At 36.3% G+C, this 23,791-nt stretch overlaps 1 protein-coding gene across 7 annotated transcripts in view; it reads right to left on the minus strand.

The window, feature by feature from the left end:
* Positions 1–23,791, minus strand: part of TTLL7 (tubulin tyrosine ligase like 7) — a 153,951-nt gene that overhangs the window by 25,483 nt on the left and 104,677 nt on the right. For 5 of the 7 annotated variants that reach the window (XR_013384209.1, XM_077905203.1, XM_077905205.1 and 2 more), the window contains 3 exons: positions 23,070–23,204; positions 20,636–20,716; positions 6,001–6,161 (listed from right to left, as the gene is read on the minus strand). Coding sequence is in view for 6 of the 7 variants with exons in the window: in XM_077905203.1 (XP_077761329.1) it covers positions 6,001–6,161; positions 20,636–20,716; positions 23,070–23,204 (377 nt within the window). In the remaining variant the exon portion in view is untranslated. Of the gene's footprint in view, positions 1–5,996; positions 6,162–19,006; positions 19,097–20,635; positions 20,717–23,069; positions 23,205–23,791 lie in introns of those variants that run through there. The other 2 variants (XM_077905208.1, XM_077905206.1) reach the window with 2 other exon arrangements.

Here is a 23,791-nt window from a genome sequence, read left to right on the forward strand (position 1 = left end):
AGGCTCCCTGTGGAGATGCTGCTTCTCCCTCTGCCTGTGTCTCTGCCTCTCTCTCTGTGTCTCTCATGAATAAATCAATAAAATCTTAAAAAAAAAAGAAGGATTCTCCCTCAGAAGACCAACACAAACCCCCGCATCTACCAAGTCTACTGATTAAAGAAAGCTCCAAAACATCAGCTTCCAGCTTAACTTCACAAACAAATCAAAGCATACCTACTTAGAGGAACAAACATTTGCCACTACAAGTAAGGAGGAATTATGTAGAGAAAGGACCAGTGGGAAAAGAGCAGTCAAAACACAACAGCAGAGTGTACACAATATAAACCAGAATCAGTCCCTGAAGATATTATTGTTATTGATATTATTATAGTTGATTTTGCTGGGTTCTTTTCTTTTCTTTTCTTTTCTTTTCTTTTCTTTTCTTTCTCTTTCTCTTTCTCTTTCTCTTTCCTCCTTTCTTTTCTGGACAAATTGACTAGATGGAGAAATTCACAGTGAAAGAAATTTCACAGAAAAGAAATATTGTTAAAATGTCAATTCTACCCAGTGGTAGTAGTCTACCATAGATTTGATCAATATGGATACAAGTAAGATGTCAGAACTAGAATTCAAAGCAATGATTATAAAGATATTGGCTGACCTTGGAATAAAGCATAAAAGCCACTACAGAATCCCTTACTGCAGAAATAAAAGAACCAAAAACCAATAAGGCTGAAAAAAAAATGCTATTACTGAGATTGCAGTAAAAAACAGAGGCTCTAACTGCTAGGGTAAAATGAGGTAGAAGAGAGGGTCAGTGATTTAAAAGACAAAATGATGGAAAGTAACAAAGCTGAGAAAAAGAGAAAAACAACTACTTGATCATGAGGAGAGACTTTCAGAGATCAATGATGCCATAAAACATAATAATATTTGAATTATAGGGATGCCAGAAGATGAAGAAAGGGGGAGCAGGTTTATTTGAGCAGATTTGAACAAATTCTAACTGAGAACTTCCCTAATTTGAGGAAGGAAATAAGCAAGCATTCAAGTCCAGGAGGCACGGAGAATCCCCATCAAAATCAATAAAAATAGGTCAACACCCCAACATCTAATAGTGAAGCTTGCAAATTTTAGAAATAAAGAGAAAATCCTGAAAGCAACTCCAGACAAGAAGTCCTTAATCTAGAAGGCTAGAAACATAAGGCCAGCAGCAGACCTGTCCACAGAGACTAGGCAGGCCAGAAAGGACTAATATGATATATTCAAGGTGCTATATAAGAAAAATATGCAGACAAGAATACTTTATCTGTCAAGGCTGTCATTCAGAATGTTAGGAGAGATAAAGAGCTTCCAGGACAAACAGAAACTAAAAGAATTTGTGATCATTAAACCAGCCCTGCAAGAAATACTAAAGGGAATCCTTTGAGCAAAAAGAGAGCCCAAGAGTAACAAAGACCAGAAACGAACAGAGACAACATACAGAAACAGTGACTTCATAGGTAATACAATGGCACTAAATTCATGTCTTTCAGTAATTACTCTGAATGGAAATGAACTAAATGCTCCAATCAAAAGATACAGAATATCAGACTGGATTTTAAAAAAGAAGAAAAACAAGACCCATCGATATGCTGTCTATAAGAGACTAATTTTAGACACAAAGACACCTCAGATTGAAAGTGAGGGGGTGGAGAACCATTTATCATGTTAATGGACATTGAAAGAAAGCTGGGGTGGCAATTTTTATATTAGAAAAATTAAATTTTAAACCAAAGACTGTAATAAGAGATGAAGAAGGACACTATAACATAATTTAAAATTATATCATAATCTTATTGTATATCCAACAAGAAAATCTAACAATTGTAAATATTCATGCCCCTAGCTTGGAAGCAGTCAATTATATAAACCAACTAATAACAAGTTAAAGAAACACATTGATGATAATAATACAATAATAGTAGGGGACTTTAACACCCATTCACAACAGTGGACAGGTCATCTAAGCAGAAAGTCAATAAAGAAAAAGTGCTTTGAATGACACACTGGATCAAACGGACTTCACAGATACATCAAAGCATTTCATCCTAAAGCAATAGGATACATTCTTCTCAAGTGCACATGGAACATACATTCTCCAGAATAGGTCACATACTGGGTCACAAATCAGGTTTCAATCAGTGCCAAAAGACTGGGATTATTCCCTGCATATTCTCAGACCACATGCTTTAAAACTTGAACTCAATCACAAGAGAAAATTTGAAAGGAACACAAATACATGGAGGTTAAAAAGCATCCTACTAAAGAATGAATGGGTCAACCAGGAAATTAAAGAAGAATTTAAAAAATTCATGGAAGCAAATGAAAATGAAAACAAAACAGTTCAGAAACTTTGGGATGTAGCAAAGGCTGTCCTAAGAGGGAAGTACATAGCAATACAGGCCTGTCTCAAATATACAAACTAACCTTACACCTAAAGGAACTGGAAAAAGAACAGCAAATAAAGCCTAAACCCAATAGGAGAAGAGAAATAATAAAGATTAGAGCAGAAATCAATGAAATAGAACAGATGAACAAAACCAGGAACCAGTTCTTTGAAAGAATTAATAAGACCAATAAATCCCTAGCCAGACTTATCAAAAAGAGAAGAGAAAGGACCCAAATTAATAAAATCACAAATGAAAGAGGAGAGATAACAACCATCACTGAAGAAATACAATTTTAAGAACATATTATGAGCAACTATACGCCAACAAATTAGGCAATCTGGAAGAAAGGATGCATTGCTAGAACCATATAAACTACCAAAATTGAATCAGGAAGAAATAGAAAACCTGAACAGACTCATAATCACCAAGGAAATTGAAGCAGCAATCAAAAATCTCTCAACAAACAAGAGTCCAGGGCCAGATGGCTTTCCAGGAGAATTATACCAAACATTTAAAGAAGAATTAATACCTATTCTTCTGAAGCTGTTTCAAAAAAACAGAAGTGGGAGGAAAACTTCCAAACTCATTCTATAAGGCCAGCAATACCTTGATCCCCAAACCAGACAAAGACTCCACCAAAAAGGAGAATTATAGACCAACATCCCTGATGAACATGGATGCCAAAATTCTCAATACTAGTCAATAGGATCCAACAGTATTTTAAAAGGATTATTCACCACAACCAAGTGGGATTTACTCCTGGGCTGCAAGGATGGTTTAACATCCACATATCAATAAATGTGATACACCACATTAATAAAAGAAAGGATAAGAACCATATGACCCTCTCAATAGATATAGGAAAAGCGTGTGACACAATACAGCATCCTACTTGATTAAAATCCTCCGCAGGGTAGGAGTAGAGGGAACATACCTCAATATCATAAAAGCCATCTGTGAATGGCTTTTTCCCCATTGCAAATAGGGGAAACATAGTGAGCTTTTTCCCTAAGGTCAGGAACATGACAGGGATGTCCATTCTCACTACTGTTGTTAAACATAGTACTAGGATTCCTAGACTCAGCAATCAGACAACAAAAAAGAAATAAAGGCAACCAAATCGGCAAGGAAGAAGTCAAAGTCTCACTTTTTGCAGATGACACAATACTCTATGGGGAAAATCCGAAAGACTCCAACCCCCAAATTTCTAGAACTCATACAGGAATTCGGCAAAGTGGCAGGATATAAAATCAAAGTACAGAAATAAGTTGCATTTCTATATACTAACAATGAGACAGAAGAGAAATTAAGGAATCGATCCCATTTACAACTGCATCAAAATCCATAAGATACCTAGGAATAAACCTAACCAAAGAGATAAAGGATCTGTACTCTGAAAATTTAAAATACTCATGAAAGAAATTGAGGAGGACCCAAAGAAATGGAAAAATGTTCCATGATCATGAAATGGAAGAACAAATATTGTTAAAATATCTATGCTACCCAGAGCAATCTATACATTCAATGCAATCCCTATCAAAATACCATCAATATTTTTCACAGAGCTGAAACAAATAATCCTAAAATTTGTATGGAACAGAAAAGACCCCCACAGCTAAAGGAATGTTGAAAAAGAAACCCAAAACTGGTGTCATCACAATTCCAGATTTCTTTTTTTTTTTTTTTTTTATTTATGATAGTCACAGAGAGAGAGAGAGAGTCAGAGACATAGGCAGAGGGAGAAGCAGGCTCCATGCACTGGGAGCCCGACGTGGGATTCGATCCCGGGTCTCCAGGATCGCGCCCTGGGCCAAAGGCAGGCGCCAAACCGCTGCGCCACCCAGGGATCCCACAATTCCAGATTTCAAGCTATATTACAAAGCTGTGATCATCAAGACAGTATGGTATTGGCACAAAAAAAACAGACAAAATAGATCAATGGAACAGAACAGAGAACCCAGAAATGGACCCTCAACTCTATGGTCAACTATAGACTATAGAGTTTGTTCTTCAACAAAGCAGGGAAGAATATCCATTGGAAAAAAGGCAGATTCTTTAACAAATGATGCTGGGAAAATTGGACAGCCACATGCAAAAGAGTGAAGCTGGGTGATGTTATTACACCACACACAAAAATAAACTAAAAATGGATGAAAAACCTAATCGTGAGACAAGACTAAAGGAGAACACAGCAGCAATCTCTTTGAGTGGCAGCAACTTCTTTGCGAGACACATCTCCAAAGGCAAGGGGAACAAAGGCAAAAATGAACTATTGGGACTTCATCAAGATAAAAAAGCTTTTGCAGAGCAAAGGAAACAGTTGACAAAACCAAAAGACAACCCAAAGAATGGGAGAGGATATTTGCAAATGTCTTACCAGATAAAGGGCTAGTATCTAAAATCTATAACAAACTTATCAAACTCAACACCCACAGAATAATCCATTCAAGAAAGTGGCAGAAGACCCGAACAGACATTTCTCCAAAGAAGACATATAGATTGGTCAACAGACAGCTGAAAAAATGTTCCATATCACTCAGCATCAGTAGATAACAAATCAAAATCACAATGAGATACCACCTCACACAAGTCAGAATGGCTACAATTAACAGGTCAGGAAACAAAAGATGTTGGTGAAGATACGGAGAAACAGGAACCCTTTTATACTGCTGGTGAGAAGCTGGTACAGCCACTCTGAAAAACAGTATGGAGGTTCCTCAGAAAGTTAAAATTAGAGCTATCCCATGACCCAAATACTACTAGGTATTTACCCAAAAGATAGAATAGAAATGCAGTGATCCGAAGGGGCACTTGCACCATATTATATAAATATAACAGCAATGTCCACAATAGCCAAACTATGGAAAGAGCCCAGGTGTTCATCAACAGATGAATGAATAAAGATGTGGTATATGTGTGTGTATATACACATAATATATATATAATGAAATACTATTCAGCCATCAGAGAAAATGAAATCTTGCCATTTGCAAGACATGGATGGAACTATAGAGTATTATGCTAAATGAAGTAAGTCAATCAGAGAGAGAAAAATATCATATGATTTCACTCATATGTGGAATTTAACACACAAAACAGAGTATCATAGGGGAAGGGAGGGAAAAATAAAATAAGACACTGAAGGTTGCTGGAGGAGAGGGGATAGTGGGATGGAGTATCTGGGTAATGGGCATCAAGGAGAGCACTTGATGCAAAGAGCACTGTGTATTACAGGCAACTGATAAATCACTGAACTCCACCTCTGAAACTAATAATACAGTATAGGTTAATTAACTGAATTTTTAAAAATTAAATTCAATCAAAGACTACCTTCTCTCCACTGAATACAAATTAGTCAGATATTGTGTTCATATTCATTATAGTCAGATATTATGTTCATATTCATTATCTCATCTAAATCAGTTTAACTGCTATAAATTATAGCCAAATTAAAAAAAAAACTATATGCAGTAAAGAAATCCTTATTTTAACAGATCATTACAGAAACTGAACCATTTTATTGGGCTTCTATATAACCAGACAATAAAATGTTAAAAGTAACAATGATAAGAAGTAACGTAGAACTTACCCTGAATCACAGAAACAGTTCCACAGTCCTTGGCCATGACTCCAGAGTAAGCGATTAAAAACCCGGTTGAAAATTCGATATAAACTTACTTCCTCAGCATCAGGTACCTTCCAGATGCGTGGAAGAATTGTTCGAATACTTGTTTTTACTATGTCCAAAACCTAGTGGAAAAACCAAAGTTATTTCAAGATCTAGGTGTGTGTGTCTCTGAAATTCAAAGATGAATATATGTAAATCAAAGATACATACACACACTCATTCACTGAATAATAGCACAGAGTAAAAATCCCCAGATATAGGTCCAAGCATTTATGAAACTCTGATTACGACATAGGTAGCAAGTTAGACCATTGGAGTAAGAAGAGATTAAGTTTAAAATTTAAATTTAAGTTAAATTAGTAAATGGAGACCAAAAAAATAGTGAGTTTTATTAAGAAAATAAAGTTGAATTCTCCTTCACTCAATTAACAAAAATCAACTGCAGAGGGATTAGGGCCTTAAGTTTAAAAAATAAAACATTAAATATCTTAGTGAAAAGTACTAGTGAGTATCTTTTAGTCCTTAGGTTAGAAAAAGATTATTTTAAGTCACAAAAAGGTATGAACCATAAAATATTATTAATAGATTGATTATACTTAAATTAAGAACTTCTAGACACCAAAAGATACCTTAATAAGGAAAATAAAAGATCAAATTAAAAAATGGGAAAAAACTCAGTGGTTAAGCATCTGCCTTCGGCTCAGGGTCTGATCCTGGAATCTCCAGATCAAGTCCCACATCAGGCTCTCTGCATGGAGCCTGCTTCTCCCTCTGCCTATGTGTCTGCCTCTCTCTCTCTCTCTCTGTGTCTCTCATGAATAAATAAATTTAGAAAAAAATAAAAATAAAAAAACCATGTATCTCCAACAAAAGATTAATATCAGAAATACATAATGAACATCTGACAAATTGTTGACACAAACACCAACAACTTAGAAAAAAAACAGACAAAAATATACAAAACTGGAATTTCACAAAAGTGAAAATGTTTGCCCAATACACATAAGAAATAAGTATTAAAACTATAATAAGATATCATTTTATGCCATTTAACTGACAAAAATTCAAAGTCTGACAATACCAAGTGCTAGAGAGCTAGGGATATGCAAGGTCTCTTAGACATTATTAGTGGGAGTCCCAAATGGTAAAGTCACTCAAAAATAGCTTGGCATTACCTCCTAAAGTTAAAAATTCATATACCTTATAACCTAGCAATATTATTGCTAAGAGAAACTCTCTCAGGGGTTAAAAACAAGAGGCATGTATAAGAATGTTCCAACAGCTGTTCACAATTACACCTGAAAACAACCTAGTTGTCCTTCAGTGGGAAAGTGAAAAAATCAACTGGTACACTCATTCCCTTGAACTATTACATAGTAACCAAAATGAATGAAATACAGCAACACACAAAACACAGAGCACCTTAGTAATATAATAGTACATTTCTAAAAATGCAAACTTGAAATTATATACAGTATGAAACTCTTTTAAGAGAAGTAAAAACAACTAAATATTAAAAATACATGTGGGGAATAAACACAGACATTATAATTTATAAAGAAAGAAAGGAACTGGTGAACCCTGAATTCAAGAAAATGGCTACTTGAGACATGGAAAGGATGACCAGGGGGATGGAGGAGAGTCATTTGATTAGATAATAATAGATCATTGCCAAGAATATAGCTTCTGTTTTGGGTGTTGGGGGTCACATATGGTAAAATTAACCTTAAAAACGCTAAATAAGAGCAGGCCAAAGACATACCAATAATGAGAGAGTACCATGAAATAAGGACTATGATTAATTCAAAACAACTGAAATCCTAAAGGTTTTTTAAAAAAATTATAAACCCAAAAAGTGATTTTGTTCAATTCACATGTATTTAACACTTATGTAGGTATTTCCAATGAAATCTTTTTTAAAGTTTATATCTATCTATCTGTCTATCTATCTATCTATCTATCTATTTATTTATTTGAGAGACACACAGAGAGAGAGGCAGAGACGCTGGCAGAAAGAGAAGCAGGGAGCCCGATGTGGGACTTGATCCCGAACTCCAGGATCACGCCCTGGGCCGAAGGCAGACGCTCAACCACTGAGCCACCCAGGTGTCCCCAGTGAAAACTCTTTAAAAAAAAAGTAAGCACCAACAAATATAGTTATTCAAATTTCAATACACCAAAGTAGATTTTTACTTTTTAAAAATTTTTTTTCAGTTTTTGTTTTTTTTTAAAGCAATCTTTACATCCAACGTGGGGCCCAACTCACAACCCTAAGAGTTGCATGCTCTACCAACTGAGCCAGTGAGGTGCCCCAGGTTTTTACTTTTTATTTTATGTATCTCACTGAAGGAACTGCCTGTAAATATGTGAGTGAGTGGTGAGAAGGGAAAGAAGCTTGCAAATATAAAGGCTGAAGGAAGATAGAATTTCTCTCAATTGGCACATATATAGAGAGACTTGGAAGCAGATAAAAGGAAGAATTTAATTTGTCTGTCTTTAAAACAGCCATCTTTTAAAAAGTGATACTAGTTATCTCTGATGAGGTAAATGTAGAATAAACATCTGTTTAAAACCAATTCAGTAAAAAATTTTCAGAATAACATTTTATTTAGAGAAGAATGTCAGCTCCAGCTTCTCATGATGAATGGTGTGAGTAGCCTCAGGCCTTCCCCTCCTGTTCCTGCTTCCTTCACCCTGAAGTGGGAACAGTACAGCAACTCCCACTGCAGGTCAGGGGCCTGTCAGATGAGGAGGCAGAGAATAAGGAGAGAAACTGCAATCTGTAATAAAGCCACTTGGGAAAAAAAATTATCCTGGAAAGGCTTGTTACTACAGATAACAAATGCTTAAGCATTAACAGGACATTTTTTTTAACTCTAATATGAATTATTCATAATAATGCTGTTAGGTCTATTAGGCATGAATTCGTACCTTTTATTTTTTACGATTTTCATTTAATCTATTAGTTTAACTCTATATTTTTTCAAGTAGAAAGCAGTACTCATGACTAATGTGATAGAGGAATCCACACTAGCAGTAAATGATAAATTTAAGTCATTTCTCAATTTTCATTTCTACCTTCTATGTATAATGAATAATAATAGGCCAAAAGTTATAATGTAGAGAAAAGGTAAAAAGTAGCCATGGTAACATTATTTTCATATTCTACTTTTTTTTTTTTTTTTAAGATTTCTTAATTTGGAGAAGGGAGTAGGACAGGGGAGGTGAAAAGCACTCCCCACTGGGTACAAAGCCCCACACATGACCCTGCGATCGTGACCTGAGCCAAAATCATAGGCAGATGTGTTATCCATTGTGCCACTGGCCCCCTTCCTGAGCCAAAATCAAAGAGTCTTCCACTCAGTCGACTGAGCCACCCAGGTGCCTCTTTCATATTCTATTATTAAATAATTATTCAACTTTACAGCGTTCAAGATAATAGGTTATTTATTTTTTTGAATACAGTTTATGGAAAAATGCTTATGATGTGCAAGAACAAAAGAGAAGGGCAACTAACGGGCATCGCCTGCCTGCTCTATACCAAGCACCGTACTAGGTACATTCCTTAGTAGGGACTCTCTTGGCCACTATTGTGCACATGTTTTATTCTTAGTTTAGAGGGAATTTTCAAAACATGACGGTCTAATATTCTAGCCCACACATGACTAAAAGCAACTTCTGAAAGTGGCCAGGGTGTTAGAGGTGGAGAATGCTTCTGCTCTACTCCTAAGGTTTCCTCCAACATGAAGAGATGAACAAAATATCCTAGGCCTCTTGTAACGCAACAGCATCTCTGCCTTAGTGATTTCCCAGAATCGTGAGACTAGCATGGTCTAGGCCACCCAGAAACTTGCCCCTTCTTTCCTGAGCAGCTCACAGGGAGCACACATTGTCCTTTGCTGCTCTTTGCCTTCAATTTTAAAGGAGGCAAGCCCCCTGACCTTGAGGAAAGGAATGAGTTAGAGAGAACTATAATTTGGAAGGCATGAGGGCATGCAAACCAAGGGCCACAAGAACCTGAATCCCTCATCTCCACTCTGAGCATTCACATACACTCTTTCCTCTGCTTGGGACAGTCTTCTCCTACCTATTCACCTGGTGAACCTACTCAGGGTGACCTTTACCTGCCACTGACCTATGATCCCTTCATCCTTTGTTTTTCCCCTATTAATAATTAGCTTCCTTTATTTTAATTTCCTGTTTAATATAGACTGTTATCTACATAAAGGAAGGGATTACGTGCATCTTGGTAAAAAACTTATGTACCCAAGGCTCAAGACAGGTCTAGCACTCAGCAGGTGTTTTATCTTAGTGAAACTGTTCCTTACAGCAAGGTGAAACCTATGCAAACGAGGTAAAAATCAGAGCTAACACTTACTGAGGGCGTCCTATAGACCTCCCTGTGGACCAGGGACTATTCTAAACACTTTTATATATAGCAATCCATTTAACCCTCAGAACAAAAATGTAAGGTAGATACAAATTGGTCTACAGTTCCTTTTCAAAGAATCTTGAGGCTATATTCCACAATCACACACATTACTATTTCTGCAGGAAAATATGTGACTATTCAAACCAAGAGACAAGACAGAAATAACACATAAATTCCTGTCAGGTCACTGTCACCAAATGAATTCAGGTAGGTTAGGTTTTGCTGCCTAGTGGTTATGAAAATTTTTAGGTTTTGAGGACATTTCTGGATATCATTTTATGGATGGGAAAACTCAAGCATGGAGCAGATAAGTATCTTTGCCAAGATTACACAGCTAGTAGATTACACAGCTATGTAGACAGATCTATGCTCCTAAGCACTACCCAACACTGCCTCCAAATTAATTTGACCTGTCCAAGTGTCAATAGCAAACCCTAGAAAAGAATCAAATTGTCACTTCTTAGATTCAGATTTGCCTCTACTCAAGTAATACTTGGGAAAATGGATGGGATCTCTGTGTATAAGCAAGACTGCCGGGCAGTCCGGGTGGCTCAGTGGTTTAGCGCCACCTTCGGCCCAGGGCCTGATCCTGGAGACCCGGGATGGAGTCCCACATGGGGCTCCCTGCATGGAGCCTGCTTCTTCCTCTGCCTGTGTCTCTGTCTCTCTCTGTGTGTCTCTCATGAATAAATAAATAAAATCATAAAAAAAAAAAGACTGCCCAGGCACCTCCTCCATCAGGGCAATGGCAAAGGGTCTCATCTGCTTAAAAGGCTATACAGGGCAGCCCCGGTGGCTCAACGGTTTAGCGCCTGCCTTTGGCCCAGGGTGTGATCCTGGGGTCCCGGGATTGTGTCCCACATCAGGCTCCCTGCATGGAGCCTGCTTCTCCCTCTGCCTGTGTCTCTGCCTCTCTCTCTCTCTTTCTCTCTCTCTCTCTCTGTGTGTCTCATGAATAAATAAAGAAAATCTTAAAAAAAAATAAAGGCTATACAGATGGGGAGACAGGGACTGTATCTTTAGCAAAACATCCACTGAATAATTTTAGTAAGGCAGAGAACAGACAGGTAAAGAACCAGATTGGAAAGAGGTAAATTAATGCCAGTTCATTTGTAATGCTCTTTTGGATATCCAGGTGCTTTGGGGTTAGAACAAAATGGATGGAAGATGAATAATTTGTGAAACACAAAAACAAATGGTCAGCACAGTGCCCTTCATGTTTATCTGTGGACTCAAGTGAGGGTAAGTTATAGAATACAAGTATCCATTTCCTGACACTGTGACTTTTAAAAGCATCCTGAGCCAACATTAAGCTCTCCGAGGGAAAAATAAATGGGAGATTCGGTCAATGAAAACATTAATAAAATGAAAAGAGTTGTCTTTCCCATATGAAATATAGCATGTTTGAAAGCATAAAGTACACAAATTCATATTTTGCAAGAATATACAGATGTTGAATGACAAACTGCTCCATATGGCTGAACAGTTGGTTCTAAATTAAAATAATGGCATGAGGTGAGGGAGGTTTAGAAATAACATTAAAATCACTACATGCTGTACTAATGATGCATGCAGCAGCCATGGCTATAGGGTAAAGGCATTTTTGCTGATGCAAAACGAACAGCTCTGTATAGCATCTATGTCAGCCCAAATGAAAAAGAGACAGAAAATAACATCAAAATGTATGCAGAAGCAACTAGAGTAGGTATTAAAAAGAAATTGCTATTTAGAGAAGAAACACTTGATAAACAAAGATCTCTTAGAACCCCCAAATAAATGCAAATATAGCATAAGCTTAACATCACTATGAATTTCTCTTCATCCTCCAATCTTGGGTTATGCCTAGATATCACATCAGAGAATAAGCTTTTCAGAAAATTTGGCATTCTTCACAGCCCACCAACACTGCAGTATTTTCATACTTCACATATATTCCTTATAAATTATATAAAGCAGCTACATTCTTGGCAGAAAACTACATTATGCAAGTGTGGAGTTACCACAACATGATATTAAATAGGATTAGCTATTTCCATTTTCACCTGGTGAGGATTCTTTTCAGTATCTAATTCCCTCATCCTTGACCTTTGAAGTTTACATCCATTAAGGAAAATTTGAAATAAGGCATGTGAAAGAGTTTGTGTGTGTGGGTTCTAATCTTAGAGTTTTATAACATTTTAATGAGCAACCAGAAAATGCTTGGATCCTGGAACAGAAAAAGTGAGATATTTCAACAATGGTCTATAAATGGAATTAAGAGATTTTAATGAGAGTTTTACACATTCCACACCTAGCATAGCGCGTGGGACATGGTAGTCCCTCAATTAGTGTCACTGAATGCATGCATGTTAGAGTGAGCAAATAACTAAATGAACGAATGAACAACTCTCAAAATCCCCAATGTGCTTAGCTTAGTTCTTGTACCAAATAGCAACCGATAAATGCCTGTCAACTTAAATCGTATCACACACAGCCTTTGTGGCATGCCATTAGACTCAACCTGCTTCCAAGACTGCAGCTAACTGACAGCCTCCCCATTCAGGATCCACTGCAACCATCAACTTCATGCTCTCCTCTGCTCCCAACCAAGGGATTGAGCATGGATGGGATACCAGAGAGGGGTTATTCCCACCTAGCACGATCCCTCTAACAGCTATCTTTGTTCTGGCTCCCTATCAGCCCGATGAGGCTCTCTTAGAACTTCACAAGTCTGAGGTTCTTCCTCCCCAGCCCTCCTGCCCTCCCTTCACCACTGTCAGACCCAAATTGCAGTTTGAAGGCTCTTCTTATCTACTTGAACTCTCTCTCTTTTATCTGTCTTGGGTGTTTTCTCTTATAAATCTCTTTCACTTCTAATTCTGTCCTATGTCTGCTCCCCAGGCAACAGAACTGACACAGCCTTCCAGTGATTATTATCATCCCAGACAAAAGAAGGATAGATCTGATTAATCCACATCTAGATGTAAATTAGTTAAGTCTTTGGCCTTCTAAATAGGTAACTTTTTATAATATATAATTCTACATTCCACAGCTGACCCACATTCTAGGTTTCTCAAAAAACTGGATGCAGCTTTTGGCTTTATAAAGCAATAGGACAGGTTTCAAACAGTCAAATAAATGGTTAAAATATTACAACCCAACAATTTTTATATCCCATTTCTACATATCCTACCTAAAATAATTCTGCATATGAAGAATCCTTAGTACAGTAGCCTCCCCTTATCTGTGGATTCACTTCTCACAGTTTCAGTTACCTGCGGTCAACCACTGTTGGGAAGTAGATGATTCTCTTTCTGACGTATTGCCAGAAGGTCAACAGTTGTCTAACACTGCATCACTCACTTCACTTCATCTCATCATATGGGCATTTAATCATCTCACATCATCACAAGAAAAAGGGTGAGTACAGTACAATAGGATATTTTAAGAGAGAGAGGCCATATTTTCAAGACTTTTATTATCATATGTTATCATTGCTCTATTTCATTATTAGTTGTTAATCTCTTACTGTGCCTAATTTATAAATTCTACTTTACCAGAGATATGTACATATGAGAAAAAAGCCTGGCAGGAGGCTCCTTAGTAGGAAAGAAATCAGCCTGCATTTTACCCTTCCCATGCCTGAGCACCCTCCCATATATAATGTGTCACTTCTTCACAAACCGCACCCCCCCCCACTACTTAATGTTACAAATCTCAAAGAAGTCCTGAGAAGTTACTTGCCCCAAGTAAAAGGCTGAGATAGTAATGAAACCAAATCCATGTGACTACAAGTCCAGTACCTCTTTCCACTAACAGTGCTCCTTATCAACATATAAAGCTTAAAAATTTTTTTTCAATGCACTTTTCAACTCATTGTTATATTGGCACTCATATTTCAAGAAAAAAGTCTTTCTGTCAATCATTCTCTGATCCCACTTTACCTCTGATTTCATCTGAAATAAAAAGATTGGGAAGAGGTAGAGTAAAAAATGTTTATATATATATAGAGAAATCAGACAAAACATATTTAACTTTGTCTCAATGATTATTTTCACAATATACATCTTTAGGGACGCCTGGGTGGCTCAGCGGTTTGGCGCCTGTCTTCGGCACAGGGCATGATCCTGGAGTCTTGGGATTGAGTCCCACATGGGGCTTCCACATGGAGCCTGCTTCTCCCTCTGCCTGTGTGTCTCTCTGTGTCTCTCATGAATAAATAAAATATTTTTAAAAAATAGAAAAACAATATATATCTTTATACTTGTCTGAGCTAAATTTTAAGTATTTCACTTAATTAATTGTAATGCTACTGATTAAATGAACAGAATGTTAAATATATGTATATGTATATATATATCCCAATTAAAAATTCTTTGTTTATGTTAGAGCTCAAGACCTCTGCCCCTGGCTGGCCTGATGATGTGCATTCATGATGTGTGTATTTGTTATGCTTCTTTTTATGATCATGGGTGAAAGAACCTAGAAACTTGGCAGGGTTAATTTTACAAAAAGGAAAAGTTTTCCAAAAATTCATTTCCTTATTATTCAAATAATTACTCATGGGTAAGAGCTCTTCAATGACCCTTGCAGTAAGGGCCAGAATGCCATCACACTAAGAATGCTGCTGAAAGCTGCCTTCTGTTTCTTTTGCTGGGAGCATTCCACCTTCTACTATGCATCTGAGAATAAAGGTCTGCTTTGGAAAAAGGGTTTTAAAGAACAAAATGGCTGGGGGAAGAAAAGGAAACTCAGTGATCATAACCATAGTAAGAAAACTGCCACAAATAAGCTGCACATGTATAAATCCTGGGCTTTCCCATTCTCATCGTAGCCCAGGCCTACCATCTCTGAGCCAACTCTAAGGGCCTCTGTGACAATGGGCAACTGGGCAGGATACACGTGCTGTAATTAAGATCAGCTCTTATTGCTCCAAGAGTCAAAATTCAAGCTACAAATTCGTCTGCCAAAAATAGAACTAAATTACCTATGTAAAAGTATTACTATAATTGCTTGGGTATTGTAAACTGTGGGACTTTAACAAGCTTTGTATTGAAAATGGGAGGTCTTACTACTTTTTACAAGGACAGAAGACATATAGTAATTTCGGTTTATGCCAAAATGGAAGGAGTAATAAAAGGGCTCAAAGAAAGGGTAACTAGATACACAAGTTGTACTACAAACCATGCCTCCGCACATTGGTGCTTCCACTCCTGTAACACAGCAGTGTATGATAAACCTGGAGATGTGGAGGAGAGGATTACACAAACATAACCCACTCCAAATATTCTTAGAGTAAATCAGCAGAGGAGAAATAGATATACTGCCAAGAGTACTTGCAAGTAAATTTATAAGCAATCATTTAATCTTACTCAAAATTTATAAACCAAATTGAGCATAACAATCCTAAAGTATTAAATAGTTTCTTCTAATTCACAAATATTACTACTATTCACACACATCATTTGATTATCCCCTACAATGTTTATCAGACCTTCTCAAATCACAGGTAGGAAAACAGAATGACAGTGTCTTAATTTGTTGTTGCTGTTCAAGTACACACACATTACTAGTGAAGATAAAAGGAAGCAGAAAGAAGCTAGCCCGCCATTGACAGAGTTCATAAAAGAGTCTAGAATTGAGTCAACTTAATAAATGCTTATAGAAATCCTCCTACAGGTAACTACAAAGTAAGACAAACCCCTGGCTTTTAGAGAAGTGGAAAAAAATTAGTACCAAAACCTCTCAAGGCAGACCGTAAGTACAACTGGGTACAAAGTGCCACGAGGATCTACAATACAGAAAGATAACATCTGATTGGGGAGGAATCCAGACAGGCTTCACAGGAATGCCTGTGTCTCCCTATTATTCTGCCATTTTAAAAAAGACTGTTTTAACTTGAAAAAAAAATATAGAGAAACATACAAAAACAAAGAGAAAAACAATACCAAACGTCACCACTTTCATTCCCTTGGCTCAGTGAGCCTACCTACCCTCTAGAAAAACATCATCTTAACAACTTGGTACCTAGTTTGTAAAAATTTTTAATGAAAAAAATTTAAAATAGTACATATACATCTGTCATTTAAAGTGGGCTAATACATATTATTGCACAACATGACATGTTTGTTTAATTTACTATCTTGATAGCCTTTTTGGATGGCATATAGAAGGAAAAAAATTGAGAGAGGCATTATTTCTTTGAGATGCCCATGGCAATGATGCCCAAGGCAATGATGACCTTACTGGACATTCTTGCAAACCCTCTAATGTTATTTCTCAGCGGGAAGATAACTGAGAAAGTTATTATCTAAGAACATATTTAGAAGGCTGCCCTGGTCTGCCGAGCTCCACACTGTCAACTACAGTCCCTACTAGACACATGTGGCTATTTAAATTTAAATTAATTAAAAGTAAAAGTTCAGTTCCTCGGTCATAATAGCCACATTTCAAATGCTCAATCAGTGGCCACATGTGCCCAGTGATCACTGTGCTGGACATCACAAATACAGAATATTGCCATCTTTGCAGAGAGTTCTATCAGACAACATCCATGGTCTATCAGACAACCTTTTTATTTCAGCTGGCTACGGAATGCAAGTTAGTCACAAAGACTACATGGGTGAGTAATGGGGAAGGAAAATGAAGGCCACCCAAATCCAGAAGGCTCCCTCTGTATTAAGGTGATCCACACATAGTTGGCATTTATTACTTTGAACCCAGAATGTTTCTGGACATTTGAAAAGGAACACCTGAGAGCTGACGGGCTCATGGGCTCTGGATGACTGCTTACTGATCGTATCCTTCACTCACGATTAGTAAAGTTTGGCTCATTTTACTAATGTACGTTAGTTTCCTAAGTTGCAAGTCATAATCCTGTGCTATCTCTCAGGTTAAGAACTATGAATGCAGCATAGGATTCAATTTAATGCAACTGAATAGTGTGGATGTGCTATAATTTATTGAACCATAAATCTATTGATAAGACATTTAGGTTTCTTCACATGTTTTGCTCTCACAAATACCATTGAAGTGAATGCTCACGTATGTCTATCTTTCATTTACTCAGACAATTACTGGGTATGATAAAATGCTGTAAGTAATTTTGCTGAGTCATAAGGTTATGAACATTTGTAATTTTAATAGATACTGCAAATCACCTTTTTAAAGAGTTGTAGCAATGTATTCTCCCTCTAATAGTAGAGCAAAAGCTCTTTTATCCAGACTATTTCCATCACTGATATTATCTGTCTTATTAATTTTTGTCAATATGATGGTTTTTACTTGCTTTTCCTTCATCATTAGTGAAGCCAAGGATCTATTTACATGTTAATTGGGTATTTGAAGACACATAAATTATTTTTTCATGGCCTTTTTATGTACTTTGCCATTTTATTTATTAATATTTATAGGATAGCTTGTCTCTTGCTGGTTGATTTGTAGGAGGTTTTGGTTTGTTGGTGTCAACTTTGTGTTTTATGTACCACAAATTTCTGTCTTCCTCCATACTCCTGCCCCCTTCTCCTCACTGCTTCTGCTATTTGTTTTAAAGTTTTCACGTAATCAAATCTGTCAATATTTGCTTTAAGACTTCTGGGTTTGAGGTTTTTCTTAAGAAGTGGTTCTCCCATTCTGAGATTATAAACATATCTTTTTAAACTTTTAATATTTTCTTTTTTTACATATTAAGCTATAATCTATCTCATATTTATAATCTATCTCGTATTTATTTTTGCAAATGGTGAAAGATAAGGCTCCAACCCAATTTTCTTACAGATAGGTAGCCAATTGCTTTAGTAATTTTGGTGGGGGGAATTACCTTTTCTCCACTGCTTTAAAACATCCTATTTATCATGTATTATGTCTTATAAATACTTTAATCTTCTTCTGGACTATTTCAATTAGCAACTTACCTACAGTCTTCCATTACAAAAAATACATGGACCTGAGGAAATTTAGAGTTCTGATTCTAATAAAAAGTCCTTATTTTGATTAATCGAGGCTACGGTCAGTAACTTAGCAAACATTTATTTGGGGCTTATAATATGTTTTCAGTTTACCTCTGGATCAGCTTTGCTATACAGTCCTCAATGGCAGCCCAGTATTTGGCATGCGATAGAAACCAAGTAATTAGTTGTTGAATGTGTTAATGCAAAATTGTGAGTTCAGTTCACCCAGATGAAAGTACATAAAAAAGTCATCATCTGAACAGTGTCAACTTTCAGCTTATTAGCAAAAAAAAAAAAAAGTATTAAAAGAGGAAATGATAGTTTGTATTCCTGAAGGAATACAACTTCATTAAAACTACTAAAATAGTATAACTCCCCCAAAATTATGTTGCAATGCATTTGATGGGCTGCTCAGGCTGCTGGCCATTCCTGTCTCCTACTGTCCAAGATAACAATCACATACCTTTTACTGTCTCCTTAAACTTCTAAAAGCCCCTCCCCATCAGAAGAAAACCTTTACATCTTCCCTGCAGGATGCTAGACTCTGCCTTCCGTCCTGTTAGAATAAATGCTCCTGGTTAGGAGAAACTGCCCCCAGCTTACTTACACAAGGATTTTCTATCACCTCTCTTGCCTGTGCCATTCCTGTCTTCTAGATCATTTTCATCAGCACACAAACAACTGCAAATATCTTCATCTTTAAAAAAACAAACAAACAAACCAACCTTGTCATTAACCCCCATGGCTCTCCAGCTACCATATTTCCCTTTCCTCTCTACAGCACAACTCCTTGGAAAAGGCTATGCTAGCTGTATTTTTTTTCTCTGTGCCTTTTATCCCTTGAAACTAACTCCACTCAAGTTTTATTCCCTACTATCCCCCTGACTTGTTATGATCAGGTCACTATTAACTTTCGCATTGCCAATAACTGCAGTCAGGTCTTCCTGCCCCTATCAGCCACAGCCGACTCTGCTCTTCACTCTGTCCTTAAAATAATTCCTTTACTTGGTTTCAGGGACACCCAGTTCTCATGGTTTTTCACACCTCACTGACTACTCCTTCTCGGTCCCCTTACGTTAATCTTCTTCCTTCAACACACACACACACACACACACACACACACACTCTTCTCTGGTTTCTACATGTGGAAGTGGCCCAGGGCTCAGTTCTTGAAACTCTTTTCTTTTCTAACCACACTCGCTCTCTAGGTAATCACATCTGGTCCTGCCAGTTTAAATATCCTGGTTGATTCTTAAGTTTTGTATCTCCATACACAACCTTAGCTCTGAAATTTTTAAAAAAACTATATATACAAATACATACTCAATACTTTCAGTTGGATTTCTAATCAATATATCAGCCTCAGCATGTCCAAAACCAAAATTAAAGTAAAAAGAAACAATGGTAATAATAGGAGGAAACTCCTGCTCTTCCCTGGCATCTGCCCATTCAGTTACCACCTTAACTAAGCAACCAGTAGCTCTTGCTCTATCATTCCAAAAACCTTCTAGTTGGTCTCTACTTCTATTTTGCTACATTCCCTCTACCCCAGTTCTATTCTCTACACAGCAGCTCTCATAATCCTTTTAAATTATAAACCAGACTCTGTAATTCTTCTGCTCAAAATTTTCCAGTGACTTTCCATCACTTGGAATAAAAGCCACAGTCTTTCTAGAACCTATGAGGTGTGATCTGACCCCTGCTCATGCATCTAACTTCAGTGTTCCCCACCACTTCACTCACTCTTGACCAGCACAAGCCAACTATCCTATAAACAAGGAAATTAAATGATGCTTTCTGCGCCTTCATGGACACATCAATCTAGCTTCTACCTCAGGGTAGAAGCTCTTCCCCTCCACCTGACACAATCTAGCTGTGGTTATCTGCATAGTACTATTTTATTTAGGTCTCTGCTCTAAGGTAACCTTCTCTCTATTTTTCAGCCACATTTATTTTTTTTCATGATACTTAAAACTAGCCCACATTCTATTACATATTGTTTTATTATCAAACACCTCAACTAAACTATAAGCTCTATGAGACCACAGGGCTTTTCTTAAATTCATTTTTTAATCCTCAGAACCTAGGACAGTACCTGAAACACAGTAGCTGTGTAATAAATATTTGGTGAAGAAACGAGTAAACAAATGAACATGTACATAGTTTAATTATGAATACAGTTTAATGGTCTTAATACATAACACCAAAAGGCAAACCTATTTTTGGCATTACTCACTTTTCGTTGTTTTACAGAGTCCAATTTTATGAGCCAATATGAAGCCACTTTTGTTTTGTGATACTTCCAGTTATCAATGATCTGTTTTGGGGAAGAAACATTAAGAAATTAATCTAAAATTTTCCACAGAAGTAACAAAAAGTAAATGAATGGGTTGAAGTCAATTTTACTAATTAATTTGTGAAACAGAGGTACTATAATATTACTTGCAACAAAGAATGTGTACTTTCATGGGGATCCCTGGGTGGCTGAGAGGTTTAGCACCTGCCTTTGGCTCCTGATGTGATCCTGGAGACCTGAAATTGAGTCCCACATTGTGCTCCCTGCATGGAGCCTGCTTCTCCCTCTGCCTATGTCTCTGCCTCTCTCTCTCTCTCTCTCTCTCTCTCCCTCTCCCTCTCCCTGTGTGTCTCTCATGAATAAATAAATAAAATCTTTTTTAAAAAAAGAATGTGTACTTTCATAAAGACATGTGCAAAGACTCCTAAGTTAAAGAAGCTATCAGAATCCAAAGTTTTCTCTTCTTTTTTTTTTTTTTTAATATTTATTTATTTATTTATGATAGTCACAGAGAGAGAGAGAGAGAGAGGCAGAGACACAGGCAGAGGGAGAAGCAGGCTCCATGCACCGGGAGCCCGATGTGGGATTCGATCCCGGATCTCCAGGATCGCGCCCTGGGCCAAAGGCAGGCGCCAAACCGCTGCGCCACCCAGGGATCCCCAAGTTTTCTCTTCTTGCTGTAAAAAGCATACAGTCTCTAATATATGAAAGTCAAATGTCTTCAGGTACATAGAATTTGGGAAGAAATCCAAAACACAGATTTTTCATGTTAATTCCAAGAGCTATCTTTACCACATCACCCATAATAACAGAATATTGAACGTAGGCATTAGAAGATAGCCTACATATAATTAGGATTCTGTTATTCTTTTGTTTTGTTTTTTTGGGGGGAGTTTTATTGGTACAAATCTGCAGTTTCTGAATATATATTCTAGTAATATGCACTGTAGAAAACAGATTAAAATATTTCCTGCATATAGTATACATATAGTCAACAATCTAATGTCTTAAATAATTATTCATTATTTTTTATAAATTATATAAGCTTATATATATTCTTTATAAAATAATCACATCAGCCACGAATATTAGTTCTACTCTCTGATTATCTAATTTTTCTTCTGCTTGATTCAAAAGGGTGGTATATAACTAATATCTCTAAGAAATAAAAGTAAAATGCTACAAAATTTTGCCTTTATCTAGAAAAAAGAACTTGATTGAATAATATGTAAATAAAAACACATCTACTTAATGCTTGAAAACAAATGTACATTTTTCCTTTTCCCATGATGTAACAAATATCAGCTTGTTTATAAGTAATATATATCATTTTCACTTTTAAAAATAAACATCTAATAACATAATGTATAATATTGGGGGGATTTGGTTATAACTATGTCATGATTACAAAATAGAAATTGCTACTATTAATTTTTTAAACTAAGAAAGTTAAATCTTTATTATTATTTGTTTTCTGTTTGTTTCTAGACAATTGCTTCAGACGTGAAAAAAGCGAAGTACATTTCTTCTGGTTTCTATCCTACAATTGGCCACTAGATGGTGCCTTCTCCTCTGGAACAGCAAGAGCAACAACAAAAAAACAAAACAAAAAGCAAACAAAAAAACCCAAAAACCAAAGCTCCAAACAAAACAAAACAGGGAAGCCAGAAAACCACCTCTGTTACTGAGGGATTATCTAGGAATGTCAACTTGAAACAAATGTAAATATGAAATCAATCTTTGAAAAAAAATCAATCTTTGCGTGAAGGAATGCTCTTTCACAGAAATATCTGAATAACTTGGATCTTCCTTCTAAAATAGCAGTAAGTCATTGACTTTAATGTGAATTTTTAGGACTGTGTCATTTTAGAATGTTCCACTGGGTGGTGCAAATGTGTTTATGACAAGAAAAACATTCAAGCCATTTTGAAATTTGACAAAAACCACTCAAGGTCTCACATTGAAATATTCTTGACATTTTATACCCAAGGCCCTACTTTTTTTCACTACAACACATCCCATGTTATGTCCTTCTAAATCTTTATGAAGGAGGCTTAACTTTGATACTTCTTTCATCATTAAGAAAGGTAATTATTTAACAGTAATTATTCTCACTTGATGAGGCAATTGCATCATTAAAATAGGACTATACACTAAAAGGTATTTTGCATTACTGATTATGTGATCTCACTGCTCATGAATCATAATAAGTAAAATAACCCTTGTGTTTTCTAAAGCTTGTGGAGGTTGAAAAGAATATCAATTAAGTTTACCATGTCATTGAGAATAATGCCATCAGGAAATAAATTTTAATATTTTAAGAATAATAAAAAGTTGCGAATTCCTTGAAATTTCGTATATGTCAACTACTCACATCTTCTATCAGAAGTAATGATTCTGCATCTGATTTTCCTGGAAACCGGATCTTCATGTCCTTGAGGACAAATAAGGTCTGACTTGTTAGATCATCTTCTTGTTCCTTTGTTCTCAGTTGCCGCAAAGACTCACTCTTAAATTTGAAAGAATACAGATATTTGGAGGGGGTCTTATTTCATTGTGCCACTATAATCTGAAAGATATTTCTAGGTAAAAATGATGCACTTTTAATTGAAAAAAGAGACAATGAAAAAGAAAATAATTTCTTTTACATTTATTCTTAGGATTAAATGGATATGATTTCTCAAGAATATCTTTCATACTTCCACACAGTTATAGTTTACTTAGCTCAAAATACTAAAATAAAAACAAGTGTTTAAAAAAAAGACTCCCTGGTCAGATCATTTGTTACATATACCTTAGGCAATTCTCTATTAGAAAAAATAACTACTGATTGTTACCAAGTGAAATTTATTCATTTGTATTTTCTAAACTTTTCCCTTTGCAATCATTATCCACATTACATAAACAAATTAAATAAATCGCTGGCCTATGGTATATAGAGACATCTATCTGAGCATCTACAAGTAAGCTTGGTTGCAAAATAAATTCCCTGACTTCTTCAACAGTGAATCTCTGGAATTCATGCTAAGGAAAAAATACTATGTGTTAAGTTACTATACAGAACACATTATCAACAATGTTAATACTTCAGTGCTT

Source organism: Canis aureus, chromosome 8, assembly GCF_053574225.1.
Source record: "Canis aureus isolate CA01 chromosome 8, VMU_Caureus_v.1.0, whole genome shotgun sequence".
Classification (NCBI taxonomy): Eukaryota; Metazoa; Chordata; class Mammalia; order Carnivora; family Canidae; genus Canis; species Canis aureus.